At 46.1% G+C, this 17,219-nt stretch overlaps 8 protein-coding genes across 8 annotated transcripts; 3 read left to right on the top strand and 5 right to left on the bottom strand.

Annotated features, from left to right (window-relative positions):
- Positions 1–593: 593 nt before the first annotated feature.
- On the bottom strand, positions 594–1,406 carry N7495_004213 (S-adenosylmethionine-dependent methyltransferase; the record flags this gene model as incomplete). Its single annotated transcript, XM_057206864.1, has 1 exon — positions 594–1,406. The coding sequence occupies one exon, from the start codon at positions 1,404–1,406 to the stop codon at positions 594–596; it is 813 nt and encodes a 270-aa protein (XP_057064544.1).
- Positions 1,407–1,629: 223 nt separating this feature from the next.
- On the top strand, positions 1,630–2,273 carry N7495_004212 (succinate dehydrogenase assembly factor 3; the record flags this gene model as incomplete). The annotated part of the gene is made up of 3 exons (XM_057206863.1): positions 1,630–1,980; positions 2,039–2,138; positions 2,194–2,273. Coding segments are annotated over 3 exons (531 nt in total), but the record flags the coding sequence as incomplete, so codon positions are not given.
- Positions 2,274–3,377: 1,104 nt separating this feature from the next.
- N7495_004211 (GNAT family N-acetyltransferase) lies at positions 3,378–4,173 on the top strand (the record flags this gene model as incomplete). Its single annotated transcript, XM_057206862.1, has 3 exons — positions 3,378–3,765; positions 3,832–3,941; positions 4,003–4,173. 3 exons carry the CDS (start codon positions 3,378–3,380, stop codon positions 4,171–4,173), a joined length of 669 nt encoding a protein of 222 aa, XP_057064542.1.
- A 483-nt stretch (positions 4,174–4,656) lies between these two features.
- On the bottom strand, positions 4,657–7,731 carry N7495_004210 (KAR9 family protein; the record flags this gene model as incomplete). Its single annotated transcript, XM_057206861.1, has 1 exon — positions 4,657–7,731. One exon carries the CDS (start codon positions 7,729–7,731, stop codon positions 4,657–4,659), a length of 3,075 nt encoding a protein of 1,024 aa, XP_057064541.1.
- Positions 7,732–8,455: 724 nt separating this feature from the next.
- N7495_004209 (uncharacterized protein) lies at positions 8,456–9,961 on the bottom strand (the record flags this gene model as incomplete). Its single annotated transcript, XM_057206860.1, has 1 exon — positions 8,456–9,961. One exon carries the CDS (start codon positions 9,959–9,961, stop codon positions 8,456–8,458), a length of 1,506 nt encoding a protein of 501 aa, XP_057064540.1.
- A 2,635-nt stretch (positions 9,962–12,596) lies between these two features.
- Positions 12,597–13,570, top strand: N7495_004208 (uncharacterized protein; the record flags this gene model as incomplete). The annotated part of the gene is made up of 4 exons (XM_057206859.1): positions 12,597–12,653; positions 12,687–12,798; positions 12,854–13,037; positions 13,060–13,570. 4 exons carry the CDS (start codon positions 12,597–12,599, stop codon positions 13,568–13,570), a joined length of 864 nt encoding a protein of 287 aa, XP_057064539.1.
- Positions 13,571–14,146: 576 nt separating this feature from the next.
- N7495_004207 (uncharacterized protein) lies at positions 14,147–14,577 on the bottom strand (the record flags this gene model as incomplete). The annotated part of the gene is made up of 2 exons (XM_057206858.1): positions 14,147–14,429; positions 14,459–14,577. The coding sequence occupies 2 exons, from the start codon at positions 14,575–14,577 to the stop codon at positions 14,147–14,149; spliced, it is 402 nt and encodes a 133-aa protein (XP_057064538.1).
- Positions 14,578–15,377: 800 nt separating this feature from the next.
- On the bottom strand, positions 15,378–15,785 carry N7495_004206 (Major facilitator superfamily domain general substrate transporter; the record flags this gene model as incomplete). Its single annotated transcript, XM_057206857.1, has 1 exon — positions 15,378–15,785. The coding sequence occupies one exon, from the start codon at positions 15,783–15,785 to the stop codon at positions 15,378–15,380; it is 408 nt and encodes a 135-aa protein (XP_057064537.1).
- Between the last annotated feature and the right edge of the window lie 1,434 nt (positions 15,786–17,219).

Here is a 17,219-nt window from a genome sequence, read left to right as displayed (position 1 = left end):
TACCGTTCTTGTGGAAATGGGCGCAATCAATTAGGCTTTCCATCTCTCGGGTAGCTTGCCCTGTCACTGTAGGGCTTTGTGTGAAACAATCGATATAATTTGATCAGCCCGATCCAAGAATCCAAGAATTAAAAAGTATCTTTCCGTCTTCGGCAACTTCTAAATATACAGCGATGATGTACCAAGGTCTTTCCTTTTCGTTGATTTTACTTATCTTCTCAGGGGCCATACTTGAAGGATTCACAAAAAATAAAAACAAGCGTAATTGGTTTAGGAGCGGGTTAGTTGAGAATGTGCGCTAGGGTATCACTATGGCGTCAAGTGGCTTGATCTGCAACTTGGTTAAATGAGGTTTCTATTCACAGTCTAAGATGGTCTGGCCGCTCTCTTGGACCCAACAAGATGAATTTTCTTTGGGGGCTGTTGGGATAGAACTATGGGTGGCAACCATGAAGAAGTTCAACCCGACAGAAGCCTTGGCTTGTGAAAGTGACTGTTCTTCAGATCATAATGACTGGCTGAGTCAATTGATCTCATAGTGAAGAAATCATGATTCGTATAGAATGCTAAGAAGAGCAATTTCAGCCCAGACCCTAAGAGCCCTCTCTCCATATCCGCACGATAACCAACTTCTCCCAGCCGGCCTGCATACCACTCGACCCAGCCGTCTCAGCATTCCAGCCACTCCAAGCCCTAATACGCTTTTTAACATCTTCAGGTCGGTTCTGCTTACAAAGCAATACATAGGCCACTCCACGATCGGCCAAGACACCCGGAATGGCATCCAGTAGTCGATTTGTCGCCTCCATGCCATCTGCTCCGCCAGCATATGTCAATGACAAAAAGAATGACTCATTCTCAAATTTTGCAGAGTTATTCATAACTTCTATCACCGTAGGGTCATTCTCTGCAGCAGTCGGTAGGCGTGGCAATTCCGCTGTTGGCACGTACGGTGGGTTGAAAAGGAGGACATCAACACTTCCAGGACGAAGTGAAGTACACAAATCAGCCGTCAACGAGGCAATATGAGTAGATTGTAGATCAGAGTTACTCTGTAAGTCTGTGCTGGGAGTTTGCTGCTCTTTTATAGCTATTGCTACAGTCTCCCGCGTCGCGATGCAGGCATTGCGATTTACGTCTGTTCCCAGAGTGAGAATGTCGCGGCGTCCGAGGATCTTTTGTGAATGTGCTGCTACAAATGCTAGCACAACGCCAGATCCTGTGCCTACTTCAACGACCAGGGGTGTGGTGTTCACAGCGGAATTAGATTTTTGGAATCTTTCTGATAGCCATTTAGATTCGGACTCGGAAGACAGGGTGTCCAGGAAAAGATATGAGTCTTCTGATGGTTCGTAGATTGTGTCGAAGGAGACATGAGATGTGTCTGGCGTGGGTAACATGACCATTTTGTACTTTGAGTAACTTTTGTTGTAGCTTCAGCTTCAACTTCTGCGATGAGTGAATTTTCTTTGCGGCGCCAGGCTCTCTCTCAATCGACAGTAATAACCACGAAGAGAAAAGATTCAGATCAGCTATAGATCAGCTATAGATGAATAAATATTATATAGAAAGAAAGGTTAAAAAAAATTCCCAGAAATATCTGATCTGTAAAAAGTGCAATATAATTAGGCGCAAAAAAAAGTGAAGCAATTCAGACCCTATGATTCGCCGCACCCACTCTCCGCCTTCCGCTCAACCCTTCCTCAATTATGTCATTCTTCTCCCGAAATCCATTTTAACATCGACTTTTATTTAGTTAACATGCGTCTCGCTCAACGCCTCCTTATGGCCACGCCGGCCGCAATCGGCTCTAAATCAAGTCTCAGCGAGGCCCTGGCCATCCTCCCACCGATTCAGCTCTACCGACGCATCCTACGCGTTCATCGCCGCAAACTCGAGCCGGAAATGCGCATTCTTGGAGATTCGTATGTGAAGAAGGAATTTCAAGCACATCGGACCGCCGAAAATCCATTGCATATTGTAGGTCGTGGCGCGGACAAGAGAAGAAGACCGTGGAGACATGACTGATTCATCGTAGATCGGATTCTTGACTGAGTGGCAGCTTTACGCTCAGAAGTTGGAGGGTGATCAATGGGCGGGAGAAAAGCTGGATAAATCCAAGTTGGATAAGATGAGTGGTATGGCAATTTACTCATACTGATCTGTAAGCTTAGAGTAACTAATGTTTCTTAGACCAGCAACTCGGCCAGCTACTTGAGCTCATGCAGGCTCTTCGGAACGAGGGTGGTGAAGGCAATGACGAAGCAGTATAAGTACCTTGGAATGAGCCGTGAATAAATGGTATACCTAGGTCACATGAAAACGAAGAATGGCCAGGAAACTTTGGTCATATTCTCAGTATCATCCAGTATTGTTCAGGTGAACTGGCTCGAATGATCTCAATCCAGTTGTGCAATTATATTGGGAGATGCAGGCATTTCTCATTGTTTGCACGGCTGCTTTTGTACAATACGTGCGCATACATATCGTGCGCATACATATGAACCTAGGTAATTAGTTATGATGGAAACTATCAATATTGATGTATAGTAAGAATGCACCATTCTATCTCAAAAACAGAAGAAGGAACGGTGAAAAAGAGCTTATATTAAGGCAAGAATATCTTGGCAATTCAGAAAGGAGAAGGTACACTTTTTTTCATTCTTTTTTTCACTTAACCGCCTTAATTAGGGAGTCGTGAGATTATTTCTGTTTTGCTAAGAATACGAAGTTATGCGTTTGAAACCGACTACGCGCTTTTTTTTTTTTTTCTTTTTTGACAAATGAAATGAAAACGCTCCTTAGAGCGGTACAATAGTATAGAATTATAACCCTCCTAGGAGCTGGAGAGTTAATCTACAATATATTACCAATATCCTATCCTGTGTCTTACAGTGATGTCAGAAGTAATACAACGCTTCAATGGATATATGGGCGCTTTCCACATGTGCACTAATAGCCTTTACATAAATGATTCACTTGATATCTATTAGCTTTTCAACTGCATCGCTAATACACTTCCATGCTCATAGAATGACCTCGAGATTGTACCTAATAAAAGGAATCTGGATCTTAGGCATATTCGGACCGAAGAAACTCCACAAAAGTGTAGATCCCATGGATCCATTAAGTCAAATCATCTCAATACATTCCATTTATCTATCAAATGTGGAGATATCGGAACGGCGCGCCCTATAAATGACCAGTGGAGAAAAGGAGATAAAAAAAGATGACTCAGTTTAACCAGATATGTTAACTATATATAGTCAAGAACCCTAACTTTAGAACCTCGCAATATACATACACCTTTAAAGGTTACAACTCTCATCAACTATATCACTCAACCAAAACTTTTTTTTTTTTTAAAAAAAAAAAAAATGGGCGCTCTACTGGAAGACCCCTCAACCCGCATCCCAGCACCGCAAGCCCATGCAGAAGGCGCAAGCAGTCTAAAGCCCCGACGAACAACCCTCCCCAAAGCCTCCAATGCCGCCATAACAATTTACCCCATAATCAATGGCGCGGCTTCCCTGCCAAGAGACCTGATAAAGTTCCTACACGCAGAACTCAGCGCCGAGATTGAGCGCGGCTGTACATATCCTATGGAAACGCCGCAGGCGCTGGATGAGTTTGCCGATTACTGGTTTGGGACTTTTGCGACTGTGGCTGTTCTTGATGATGAAGCTGGTGGGGATGGGTTGGCGGAGGGGAGGGACTGGGAGAGGGTTTGCTTGGGGACTTTTTATATTAAGCCTAATTATCCTGGTATGTTGACACGATTGGCACCCTGGAAGAGGAGGGAAAGGAAAGTGTAGCTGATTTTGAGTGTAGGTCGTTGCTCGCATATATGTAATGGTGGTTTCATCGCTACCAGTGCGGCGAGGGGTAAGGGTGTTGGAGGACAGTTGGGTGAAGCGTATCTGGACTTTGCGCCGAAACTGGTATGTTGAACGCTTGCTGGAGTGATTATGGTGCGATGGGTGCTGAATTACTTTTTGATAGGGGTACAATTACTCTGTCTTCAACCTGGTCTTTGCGAATAATCCGGCTTCTATTCGTATCTGGGAGAAACTAGGTTTCAGCGTGATCGGGCGCGTTCCCAAGGCTGCTCGTTTGGCTAACAGTGAGGAATATGTTGATGCGCTGATCTTTGGACGGGAATTGGGAAATTGAGAAGAAACCCACTTGCCAACCTTGGAAGTTTGTACCAAAAATGTATGCAAGGGACCTTCCAAAGAAATATGGGCGATGTTGGTGTAGATAAATGATGCCCATGGTAGACTCAGATAAATGGTAACAAATTGCAAAAATTGTCAAAACACCAATTTAGAAGAATATTCCTATTGCAGACAGAAAGAAAAGGTAAAGTACAAGGGATAATATTCACAGTTTGTGAGGAGAGCAGAAGAAGGGGAAACAATTATACAAACAAATGCGAATAAGATAGAACGCCTGGACCATACTATGCAAAAATGGGGATATCACGCAATGCCTAGCCCTGCTCGATTGCACGAGGGCAAGTATAAGATCCAGGAGACACAATGCAGAAATAGACAAAATACGAAAGGGTTCAATATGGAAGAAGAGGAAGTTGCGAGGATTGAGAAATGTAGGGGGAGAGGAAAGGAGGATTTTTATGGCAAGGTGACAGGAAAATCATCCCCGCCAGCGTGGACGGGTGTCCACTTTCTGTGGTGTAGATTTGTCTTTGTCGTTTCGCTTGGGAAGAGGAAGTAGACTCATGCGGCGATTAGTAGATGAGTGACCGAGTGAGGTTCCTGGACGGGTCTGCCTAATTGGACTCTCAGGTTTGTTTTGAGCCTGTGAGACACTGCGGCCAAAGGAAGAGCCCACTCCCGCAAAACTCATTCGGTTGCGGGCAGAATTGACCAGACCGGTAGTGCTGGCGAGAGCAGAGGGCCTGCGAAGCCGGCTATATGGGGGCGGATCAAGCAAAGTGGACCGTGCAGGAGTAGGGCTTCGCGACGAAGACGCAAAGCGGGTCGACAAACGACTAAGTGAACGACCGGGACTGGGAGCTGGAGAAGAGATATCTCGTCCAGAGGGTGGGACGGTGGAAGCTGGCCGTCGATATGTGCCGCCACTGGAACCGCTCGACGTCTTGTAGGAAGTATACCCGGTGTCCAGATCGTTCAAATTGGTGCTAGCATTCCACCTGGGACGATTGGTCATTGGAGACGCCAGTGGGACACGAGACACTCTGCGCGACGCTGGTGTGGGGGTATAAAAGTTGCTTGGATTGTACGGTCCAGGGGATGTTAGCCCGCTGGGTTTGGGAATGGACGATTTCCGACCAGTATTCGCTGCGCCCTGCGGTATGCCAGAGAAGCGTCGTGAATTGGGCATTGTTGAGCGTCCCGCGGTGCTACCCGCTGAGCTTTCATGGCGACTTGAGCTATTAAGAGGTGTCGAAGCTCCCTTGTATCCGTTACCATATCCACTGTATCCGCTGTAACTAAGAACCACTGATGATGCAGGTGAGCTACTGGGAGTCTCGCTGGCACTGCCCACGATTGGGCTATCCAAGGTAAGGATACTGGAAATCGAATCCCGCAATTGGTGGCCTTTGACGATGTGCACGTCTTCAAGAGATGAGTCCATCACCTTGATACTGGCTTTTAGTGCATCCATGCGTGATTGCATGTCAGAAAGGAGCCGCAAGATTTCACCATTAACTGTCAGACGCTCATTCACGCCCTTCATCGTGATTGCGATCACCCGCTCGATGGCTGGCACGTAGTGCGTCTTTTTCGCCTCGTAATTCTCCATGCGCTTGGATAATGTCGACGGGCTATTAACCTGTGCATTCGCCTCCAGGCTTTCTTGTACTTTTGCAATGCTGCGCTCGACAGAATCAAACATCTTTTGCGCCTGACCGCCTGCATTGCGGAATACTATAATCCACTTGTCCTCTCCCAATTCCTTCCGCAGGGCCTCCGAGTCTTGCTCAAGCACCTTGTAACTGTCCTCCATACGGGTTCGTCGATCATCCAGTTCCTCGCATGCGCTAGGGAATATGGTCTCAGCCCTCGATTGAAACATGGACAGTCTCATAGGCAAGAAATCCAACGATGCACGCAGAGGTTGCATGCGGGCAAATAGAGCCATGAGATCGGAGTAGCTGGAATCGTCCTGCGGGGTCTTGATGACAGGTGTCGAGGAGGACATGGGCAAGACAGGTCCAAGGCTGAGTCTGTCCCTCAAGGGTGATCGTCCCTTTGTTGGAGGGTCTTCTACTATAGTCTCGAGTTCGTTGATATCGAGGCCACCACTGGGCTCAGTGGGCGGATCCATAAGAGCTTGGTGTCGCTTCTCTTCCATCTCAAATATTGTGCCGCTCAGGCTTTCGATCTCCGTCCCCACGTCCCCTAATACGTTGGACCACAGCTCCTCCCATTCCATGGCCAATTCCACTTGCTGTTTCACACCTCTCAGCTTTTTCTTGATGAGTCCCCAGTTCTGTAGAATACTCTCCATCTGTCTGACGATCGTTCTTAGGTCTTCTGCATCCACGTTGGCAATATCGTCTCGGAATTGCACATTTTCAATAGCTTGCGTGTATACATTGACAAGCGATTCAAATCTGGTAATGGCCTTATCCACCCCTTCGAGTCCTTCCCGGCCACCCGCGGCGGCCCACTCCACATCATCCTCAGAGTCTAAACCATTGAGCACATCTGATGCCTTTTGGATCCAAATTTGAATCTGTTCTGCAGAACCATTCAATGCCCGCACAGCCGCCAGGGCAGTGGAGATGTTTCTTATACTTGTCTCTAGCGTCACCGGGTGCGGGAGGGGTATAGATGTAAGTTGGGATAACTGGTTGCTGAAAGAGGCTCGTGAAAAGGAGAAGATCGATTCTGCGCGCTTATAAGATGACGAGATTGAATAGGTACGGGTCGCATCTTTCGGCGGGGGAAGGGGTGGCCCCTCTTCACTTCTCTTCGTGTCGTCGACGTATTTCTCAAAGTCGGTTCGAGTATCCTGTGGCTTGTTATTTGGTAGAGATTCTGATTCAAATCCTGCGCGCGACTGCGCGGGGGCAAGTTCCGCAACAGACATTGATGTCGCGAAGCAGTTGGCTTCTGGAGCGTGAGTAGCGGCCAGAACAGAAGGTTCTGGACCGTCGATAGCCGCGTCGTCGAAGTGATCTGTCCCTTGCTCCTCCTGCTCCTGTTCTTGCGCCTTATTTACCTCCTCTAGGAGATTGCAGCTAGGTAATGCTAGATTATTTGACTCCGTGCGCCTTTTAATTATTGACAATGGGGAGGTAAATGTTATGCCGCCCCAGGCTTGACCTCTCCGCTCGACTTTAATCGAAAGGTCTTGGTGGAGATTGTCTAGCTCCTTGAGGTGTTCTTCCGGGATCCGCCCGACTGCGTTGGGATTCCGGGGTGCACTGGTCACCTTCTGGCTGCTGTCAAGCAGCTTCACCCGAGCCGCAAGGGCAGGAGAAAGACGACGAAGGACGTTTGATGGTCGGAGGTTGGTCTTCTCGGCGCTGGACGGGGTAGTTGGGTCCGTTTCTTCGTCGTAATTACTGCTCCCGATACTCCACAGGGAGGATTTGGACCTTAGAGGACGTAGTGGGGGGCCGGATTCATTGGGGGAGCCGGAGATGGCAGGGGGTGATGATGATACAACAGATACAGCGGACGGCGTCGCGATATCAGTCGCTGTAGAAGGTGAGCCGTCCGATACAGCAAGCATTGGTACAAGCCGGGGGAGGCAGTTTGAAAGGAAAAAGGAAATGCGCAGGGATGAGCACAAGGAATGTTTCGTCTCGGGTAGAGGATAAGGCCCGTTCACCACTTTATTGTTAGGGAAGTTGGAGGACTACATGACTAACTGAGCAGGGTCCCATGGGAATATTAAGCCCTAGTAGAATCGGGATTGTAGTATATTGGGCAGCAACTAGGCTTTTGAGACATGAAACGAGGGTTACGACAATGGCCTGTTATTATGCCTGGTTTACTCTTATTGTACTGTCAGTAATTTAATCCGGGGGTTTCTACACACAGTTATAGTATGAAAATAATCCATTTTATGCTAATTAGTCCTATTAATTGAGATATATGTATCTTTTATCCATATTCAAGGTATCTCTCGATCTTAAAATATTTCAAGCTCAAAGTAGTACTGAAGCCAGTACAAGGGGCGATCTGCAACCCACCTGATTAGCCCTAGCGTCAACATTTGAAGAGACTATAGCGTTGGTTTTCTCATACCATCCATTATATTGGAAAAACATTCGTAAGGGAGGATATACGGAAGTAAATGGCAATATTCAATTAAATCATCAGTTGGGTTAAAAAAAAAGTCACAATATGCAAAATCCCAGAACAAACACCAAATGCGGGGAGAGACAGAGGCAATTTATAGGGTATCTAGCCAAATGTCCAGAAAAAAATCAATATAGAAACAAATCAGACTATTAAATCAAGCCAGCGCTTGGAGGTCGGCCAGGATTGGCGGCTTGCCAATCTCGAACCAGCTCTTCACGAACTATCTTGCACCAGGACAGCAATGCAGCGTCAAATTGCTCCCAGACAACTTTGCTGTTGCCTTGAACTACTCCCATCACATCCACCTGGAATCGTAGCTCCCACCGTAGCTCGGCGGCTTTGGCCCAGAATCGCAGATTCTCCGCTTGCCGGTACGGCTTAGCGATATCTTCATGGTAGGTGGTGATTTCACCAAACTGTCGTTTGGACTTCTTGATTGCAATGTTGTGCAATTGAACCAAAATGCGGCCATCTCGGAACCTCTCCATAAAGGTAGGGAGGGGTTCGAGGGATTCAGCGGCATCTTCGGCAATGGCCTCCCAGGTCGGGAGAGTGTTGCCCCCAGGCATGAGGCTGCGAAGGAAAGATTCTTCACGCGCTCGCTCGCGACCTCTCCAATCTCCGTTTGCCCAATCCCAATTCTCTCGTTCCTTTGCATCGAGAGCTTCTAGGGCCATCTCTTTGGATATCATCTTGCGCACACCAGCAATCCACCCATTCATCACCTCCCGATCATCAGGACGAAGTCCACAAACGAAATGTCGTGCTGCCCAACGCTTCAAAACTTCCAGGACGTTGAAAAGCTCCTGGCGAAGTTCTTTCTCGGTCTTAATTGACGCTAGGCGATCCGGGTGCTCATGGGCAAAGTAGTAGATTTTTGCTGATCGGATCGCCATGGTCATATCATCCAAGACGCACATTCCTTGTGCTTCTTCCTTATTCTGTGGAGTCGGGACCCGTGATGGGTCAGCCTCTGGTGTTTCGGGAACATCGTCAGGGGAGAGGCTCATTCGTGTTGGTTCTCGTAGTGTCAGCTCCTCTCCCTTCCAAACTTGTTCGATAACTCTTTCGGCCCTTGCTAGTGCAGTCTCAAGGTCTCGGCGTAAAGTGAGTAGATCCGGCGGAGGTGGGATATGGTGTGTTTTTATACTGTATGTGCTGACTGTGGGAGGGAGCATCACCTCTCCATCCTCATCTTCAAAGCCAGGGTCGTCATCCGTCATATCAGTCGGGCTGGCACTCAGGTCGTCGGTCTGTCCCTCATTCGGAGTGATGAGAAGCCTGGGTACATTGTTCCTACTTTTCTTCTTATATTCGCGGCTTCGGCCCGTCTTTCCATCCAGAACACCTGTTCGAGCAAAGTAGTACTGTAGGTGGGCAATGCTCCCAAGACTCATAACACTATCGCGATGTCGAGCAGACTCCGAAAATTCCGCCCCCAAGGCACGGATGTACCCATGGCGGCGAGACGATGTCGATACAGTGGATCGAGCATCAGTAGATGTCACGGAGGAGGCAGAGCGCGAAGAGCCGGATGAGAAGGTGCGGTCTGGGGAGGAATATGCTGAGATGGCGGGAGTTGCTGAAGCGAAGGGGTCTGGAGACACAGACCGAACAGGTGTGGGCTCAGGTTCTATGGACTGGGGCTCATCCATGGTGTTTATTTTTCAATAGAGCTACTCCGTATTCCGATTGGAGATAGGGAGCAGGATTTGTCGGAGAGCAATGTGTACCGAGGTTGATTGAATGTGTCTATGGCGGTGGGAGATTGGACGAGTGTGGAGAGAATAAAGGTGAAAGAACAAAAGAAGAAATGAGATGCGAGATGCAAGTATGGTCGCACGGACAACAACGGTCTGATGCGCGATCAACGGCCGAGAATCTTCTAAATTGGAACAAAAGGGGGGCGTTCTTCTCATCTCTTCTTCCCGGCTAACGGGAAACTAAAGGGGCGAGCGGGTCGGGCATACTCATCCTCATTTCCTTTTTACTAAGGACACATTGCATAACTGTTTACTATTTAATCGACACTGGAAATTATTAAAACATTCTAGAACACTTCATAAACATCGAGTTCAGTGTTGCTACATTACCAGGTCGGGTTTAGCCCCCCCGCGTTCCATGTTTTGTGTCGCGTTTCGTCCCAAATATTGGAGGTATAAAAAGAAGAGTAGAGCATCAATTCCATTGTACTATCGAAATTTGGACCAGCTCTAATGATCCCATATTTGGTGTATTCTCCGATTCGTCCACATGGTTCATTGTTGCCTGCAGCCTCCCCCAAGATCCCCCTTTTGATCAACCCATACTGGATATGGATCTTCGACTTTGCGCCACTTACTTCGGTAATCGGCTCTTGAGCAGAAATTATCATGTGTACACCCAAGTAAAGTTGTAGGTGGACAATGAACATGATGAACTCAGTGGAATCCCCATAAGAAAGGTACGTTTTTATCCAGAAGGAAATAAGTGGGGCGTATATCAGTGGGCTGCAAATGGATTCTAGCATGCTGCTTTCTCAATAAGGTCGAATTATCTATACCACTCTCAAAGGTCCAACCTTAGAAGCTTTATAGTAGGGTTACAATAATACATGGACCTCGCAATATGTCTATGACAGTCCACTATTTTTCTCGAAGTTCTTTCTCGATAGCTCTGGAGTAGAGCGGCAAAATGTCGGAGTAAATAAGCATCTGGATGGTATATATACCGTGACTAGAGGCTATGTGAACCTTGGAAGCTTTCAGTGCTTGTAGTGCTGCTGAGAAATCGGACCAAGAGATTGCACCAACAACACAAATATTCTGTGTTATTCTCTTGTAAAATATCTACCTAGGTAACTGTATGTAGCAGATTTCCTTTCCCCAGTGGGGCTTTCCTAAAACAGCTACCGCCGCTCTAATGAGGACGCTCAGAGTCAAACTCAGTGAGTAAATTTCAGTCCGGGCTCAGGCTCAGTAAGCTGCTTAGTCTCGCCATGTCACTGACAGACCGCTGAGGCCTAATAAACACTTAGTGACTACTCAGTGAGCGTGATTAGGCAGATCAGCTACTCCCTACTTACTCAGAGATCGATCAGTGCCATCTATTAAACACTCAGTCCTTTCTCACGCTATACTAAAAGGGGACTAGTTGAAACAGGGGACTGAATTTAGAACTATTTCTGATGGCTGATCTTTCCCTCTATACATATAAGATGACGCAAAAATTTGAATAGGTCTATATTTGTCGGTACACCGGTGGATTTAGAAAGGTCGATGAGAGGCTAACGCCCACTTCTAACACTTATCAGAGGAACCGCTTTACTCCCCTAGAATATCTTTGTGTTCTCTTGAAGTGGTTGTAAAATCTGGTTTTTCATTCATGGTGAGGACTAGCTATTTATCCTACAAGTTGCTCTTCTGTCTGAGAAGAATGTGTTCCATCATTTAAGACAGAAGAGTCGGTAAAGGCGGGACATTAATGTTATATGCATACTGTTCAAGGCTGTCGTTTGCGATGCACTCTGAACAGGAAGGGTCCACTGATGAAAGCGGAGTGAATAGTAATGAAAAAGGCAGTATATTCTTAACCAACTAGAGCGAGGGTGAGTGTATTACAAGGAACGGATCATCGTCGCTGTCATCGCCGGCACCAGCGCGAAGGTTCAAGAATGAATTTGGGTTGTTTTGTAACATAGATAGCACTTACACACGCGGACTCCTGTTTGATACGATCTTTCAATGGTTCCAAGAGGCATTTGCTGTCTCACGAACAGGTTTGTTGATCCGGCTACGGCAGTCAATTCGTTTAGGGATGTTGTTCCTGATCGAGACTCTGTAGGGGGGTCCTCATCAGGTACTTTAGCAACGGACTTGCTAGCTTTGCTTTAAAAGAGCTTTAATGTTAGGGATTACTTGATTTGATAAACCAATGATGCGACTATTTCAAGTACTCCGTTCACTCCACTTTTCTGCACGTACTAAGCCTATTGTGGAATTGAAGTATAGATGGCAGGACCACCAATGCTTCCCCGCAATCTTCCTCCTATGAATCATCACGATCTTTTTTGCGTGTGTTTTTAATCAGCTTTGTAAGCAGTTCGATACACCAAATCGCATATATTCGAGGCAAAAACCCCAAAAATTTGATGAGGAATGAAGTGCTAATCAGCCAGTCTTGGTCAACTCTTGCACAGTTTCTCCCGGTTTAGCATGGACGCCAAAAATCTCATAGGGTCAACATCATCTAGATAATTTGAATTTACCTAACTGATGTTAGTTGCAGTTTGAATAAAGACACGAAGCCATCATGCGCCGATCAGTCGTCCCCGAGCCTCGTGTGCCGCTCAGCCATCTGAATATCGCCGTCATGACTACCTAATCTGAACATCCTGCGGAGCACGAAGAGGGCATTGGAAGGGTTGAATTTCCAGAGAATAGCTGGGCCACCTGGTCTTGCTTGCTTGGTTCATTCCTGATGATTTTTCTTTCCTTTGGCTTTCAGACCGCTGGTAAGGAACTAACTTGCCTAGAGTCGTCATTTTTGAAGATATTTCTGATCTTCAGCAGTGAGATCCGTTCAGGAGTATATCAACACTCATCAATTGGCCAACTATAGTGTCAGTGATGTCGGGTGGATCACAGCGGTGCTTGTTTTCTTGACTTTATTCCTAGGAGTTCAAGTCGGGCCGCTCTTGGATCATTACGGCCCACGAGTCCTGATGGTCTGCAGCGGCATCGCCAATTTTCCGTCTTATATGCTGCTGGCAGAGTGTACAAATAATGGCATTTATGCTTTACCTTGGAGTTCTTGGGGTTGTTTCATCTGCCACCATTACTATCGTTTCAATTTCCGTTCTTAGTCACTGGTTCTATCAGCACCGTGGCCTAGCATCTGGTATTTGCATGGCAGGATTATCCGCCGGTGGAACTATTATCCCTTTGGTCCTTCGAACACTCTACGAGAGTTATGGCTGGCTATGGTCAATTCGGATAATTGCTTTTATGGCGCTTGGGAGCTACACAGTTGGAGCGTACATGGTCAAGGCAAGACTCCCGACTGATAGCAATAGCATGGTGGCGATTGATCTCCGAGCTTTGACTTCACCTCGGCTTTGCTTTCTTGCAGCCGCTGTATGGCGGCTGCCAGAACGTAAAGAGCTGTGGTATATGTCGATACCCACGTCGCCGTCATCCACAGTTTCGACGTCAGGTAGATTTATAATGCTTGCGAGGGCCATGAGGCCTCCTGCGTCTACTGTCAGAATTGGGCATACTGAATAGTAGCCTTATCTGGCTGGCTAATCTCTGCGTACCAAGCAGCCTACATAGAATTCCTGGAAATAGGCCTGCTCTACACGCCTTAGCTCCTCTCATTTTCTTGGTGTAGGATTTTTTTATATCTAGGTTATAATAAGGTTGCTAACATGGGCTATCTATTTAAGGGGTGTTTTAGCTCGGACAAAACTAAGGGTTATTCCAAGTTTTGGATTAATAAGATTTTTAAGTACCGATCAAAGAAGATATTATTCACCGATATACTTATATTTTTCTAATCCCTTGGCATGAGATTTATCACAGTAGCCACAAAACCTAGATAGGAGAAACACTGCTTTGTTGAAGGTGCCGCCATATCTGGTACATAGCGCATTGTAGATAAGATAACTGACGAGTATTCGATGATCCAGACGCCTCCTACTAAAACCTGTCGCAAGAAAATGATTTCATCATAATTGCTCATGAATCCATATCTCATCCCAAGATCAAGCATATGGCCTATTGACTGGACTAACAGCCCACGTAGGTCGTCTTCCTCTTCCATCTTGCTAGCAAACTGATGGGCTGGTACCCATGTTACATTCAGTTCCCTACAGCTTTAAGCTTCTCGGGGTCGAGGGGATTGGTTGCGAGTAACACGGAGTCTGGAATTAAACCATAGCATACGCCTGATGCTTTAAAATCCCCAAAGCGTACAGGAAATTTTCGCGCTTCTAGAATGTCGGCAACAACTTGCCCAATCCACTGGTTAAAGCGGTCCTGTAATCTAGTCTCATCACCAAGCTCGTATCTTTCTTCGTGGATATCACGGGATGAGAGGGCGTGATCAATGACTTTCTTCGACCATAAGTTGCCTTTATCGAAGCTTTAATGTCATCTGAGAAGTCCGCTCACTCTCTTAGAGGTCCTGTAAAAGTAATCCGATGTATTGCATAAGACATTGTGTGGTAATCACTCACTAGGAGGGGAGGGAGAGGCTCACGTATCACATATTTTGGTCGTAATTGGACCATTGATGCGGGTAATCCTAGCAGAGACCGTATTATATGTTAGTATTTATTGAGAAGCATAGTCTAGTTGGTCCCAAATAATGGTCCGAATCACTGAATAGAATAAGGTTTTCAAAAAAGAGACAGGACAGAAACAATTTCAGTGCTGGAGACGACATCAGATGGTTAGTGGGACAAATCAAAAGTAAAATATGCCTATAACAGAGTCTCATTTACAGAATGAAAAAACAGAGCTGGCATAGCCGCAGTTATTTCTTACGATGTTGGTTGATGGGAAGTGTTGGATGTATGTTAGTGCCTCGATCGAGTTGATAATGGTTTTGTTAACGCGAAGGTCCCTTCCGATTTTTTTCTTTCATTTTCCCCACCTTGGATCCAAGTATGCTTCTTCTAAGGTTATTAATATAAGGCCTTACAGGCTGTGTTGATAATCAATTAATCCATACTGTTCTTTTTTCGCTATCACTAGAATTGTATTGAGCCAAGCATAAGAAAACTAGTTCATACCGGAAGCGATGATCTCCCATGGATTCTTGAAAAATGACCCATTCTACCACCTCCATCCCTTGCTGTCGACCTCAAAATCATGGCACTTGAGATCATTGAAGGGATCATGTTCCACAAGTACCTGAGCGAGAGTAAAAGCGAGGTAAATTTTATCATCCCACTTCTTGGTGGTGGGAACCGCATGTTTGAATCCGGAGATATGCGTAAAGACTATTAGCTTATTTAATATTAGAAGTTTTGTTATAACATACATCTCTCCAGTGACCCAGTCGTAATGATCTTGAGATATGTAGGACTCATTGGCCGGCATCCGCACTCGACAATCTTCCTGCTTCTGATGCGTCTTCGTCTTGCTCCATTAACTGATGTCCAAGGAGCTCAGGAACAGCCGCACAGTTAAGCTTAAGAGTTTTCAGGGCAATCAACTCTGCATTCTCATATGGCTCAACAGCCTGAGCAGCACGGATTGTGGCCTTCCGAAATTCAGTTCTAACAGTAGGTATCTGCTTCCAAATTCGCATGGACGCAATATTCTCTTTCTCTTGGGTATCAGTGAGGCGGCACAAAAAATTTCCAGCAAAATATCCAGGGCCGAGGCCATCGGCGATGTCCCGCTCAGTTGAGGGGTTTGAGCGCTCATCAAGCTTCTCAATAATTTCCCAGGTCATAGGAGTTGGCTTTGGCGGTAATTCAATCTTAATCATAGTGCCTTCGAGACCATTAAGGAATTGTAGAGACCCAGTCACGATATCTTACTAGAAAAAGAAGAACATAAGATGTAGTTTTGTTTGAGTGGATGGATGAAAACTGAAGAAGGGTGAAGTTACGTCTCTTTCAACTCGTCATAAGTCACATGATTATATATTTACTTTCCACTACACTGCTCTGGGGAAGAACTCAACGATTACATATTCTCGAGTAACAGCATTGGGACAGGAAAGGTACTCATCTAAAAGTGAATTATATGTAAGCTGAAGCATATGCAGAACCGGTGATCATCTGAGCGCACTAATTCAATAAGGAAACCATTGATGAGGCTATATGAGCTTGCCCAGGAAATAGAATGGAGTTGCCGACTCTATCACAATCAGTGCAGCGTTCCTTTAACAGTTTTGCGAATAGGGATGATTCGGGGTATGTCTCGTTGGAGGATGCAGCGACGAGGGCCCGGTAGGCTGAAGGCTATCTTGATAGTTGGCGAGAAACTTCATAGACTGAAAATTTTTATTGTATGCGTTAATTCTCAATTTACTCTAAGATCAGTCAATTCTCGGTTTCTATGGCTAACTGATAAGAACTCTATCCTGATGCAGACCTTCGCCAGCTTGCTTATATAAGAGAAGAATGTTTATCCAATGTCCATTCCAGCTTGATATCCTTGAATAGGATACATATTGCATCCAGAAGTTAAGTTGGAGTGAAGTCTAGCGCACTTGTCAATAGAGCCGCTAGTTTTAAGCCCGGCGGTATCTATTGAATCATAGCCCTCGGTCTTTATATCATTTCCTTCTTATACAAGGGGGCTTGAACTTAAGACTAGGTTAGTTCTGACCTAGGGAGGGTTGTGAGAGGTGACCTCGCCTATTTCGCTCGCTCTTCTAACTAGGCTTTGAAGGCCTGGCGTAACTGAGCGGGGACTTCTTCGTCAGACATCTTATACGAGACGAGTGCTCGAATTAAGGAAAATTGTGTGAAGTCCCTGTCGCTCGAGAGAGCGATATTCGAATATCGTACTAAGAATAGTGTTCGAGTTTTACTGCGGTAAAACGGCGTGGAGTTTACTGCAGTATAACAGAGTTTGGCGAGCTCCAACTAACTGCTACTCAACACCGTAGACAATCCACCTATCTTGTTAGTGGATTCCTACTAGTTGAATATTGCAGTTGTTGTGAAGTCTGTCTTTTCATTGATGGAGAGAACTAGCTACTTATAGTATATGGGTGCTCTCCTGTCCTGGACGAATGTAACCATTCGTCCGAGACAGAAGAGACGGTGAAGACGAGACACCACTGTCGCGAATTCATATCGTTCAAGGATGCCGTGATATACTAATCTAGTTCTTCCGAGTGGTTATTCTGAACCGAGAGTTTTTGGCAGAAGCTTTTCGGCCAAAATACTTTCCGTATGTTGACAGCCTT

The sequence above is a fragment of the Penicillium taxi genome (assembly GCF_028828555.1).
Source record: "Penicillium taxi strain IBT 34144 chromosome Unknown utg000003l_segment0_segment0, whole genome shotgun sequence".
Taxonomy (NCBI): Eukaryota; Fungi; Ascomycota; class Eurotiomycetes; order Eurotiales; family Aspergillaceae; genus Penicillium; species Penicillium taxi.
This window is presented reverse-complemented; position numbering and strand designations above follow the sequence as displayed.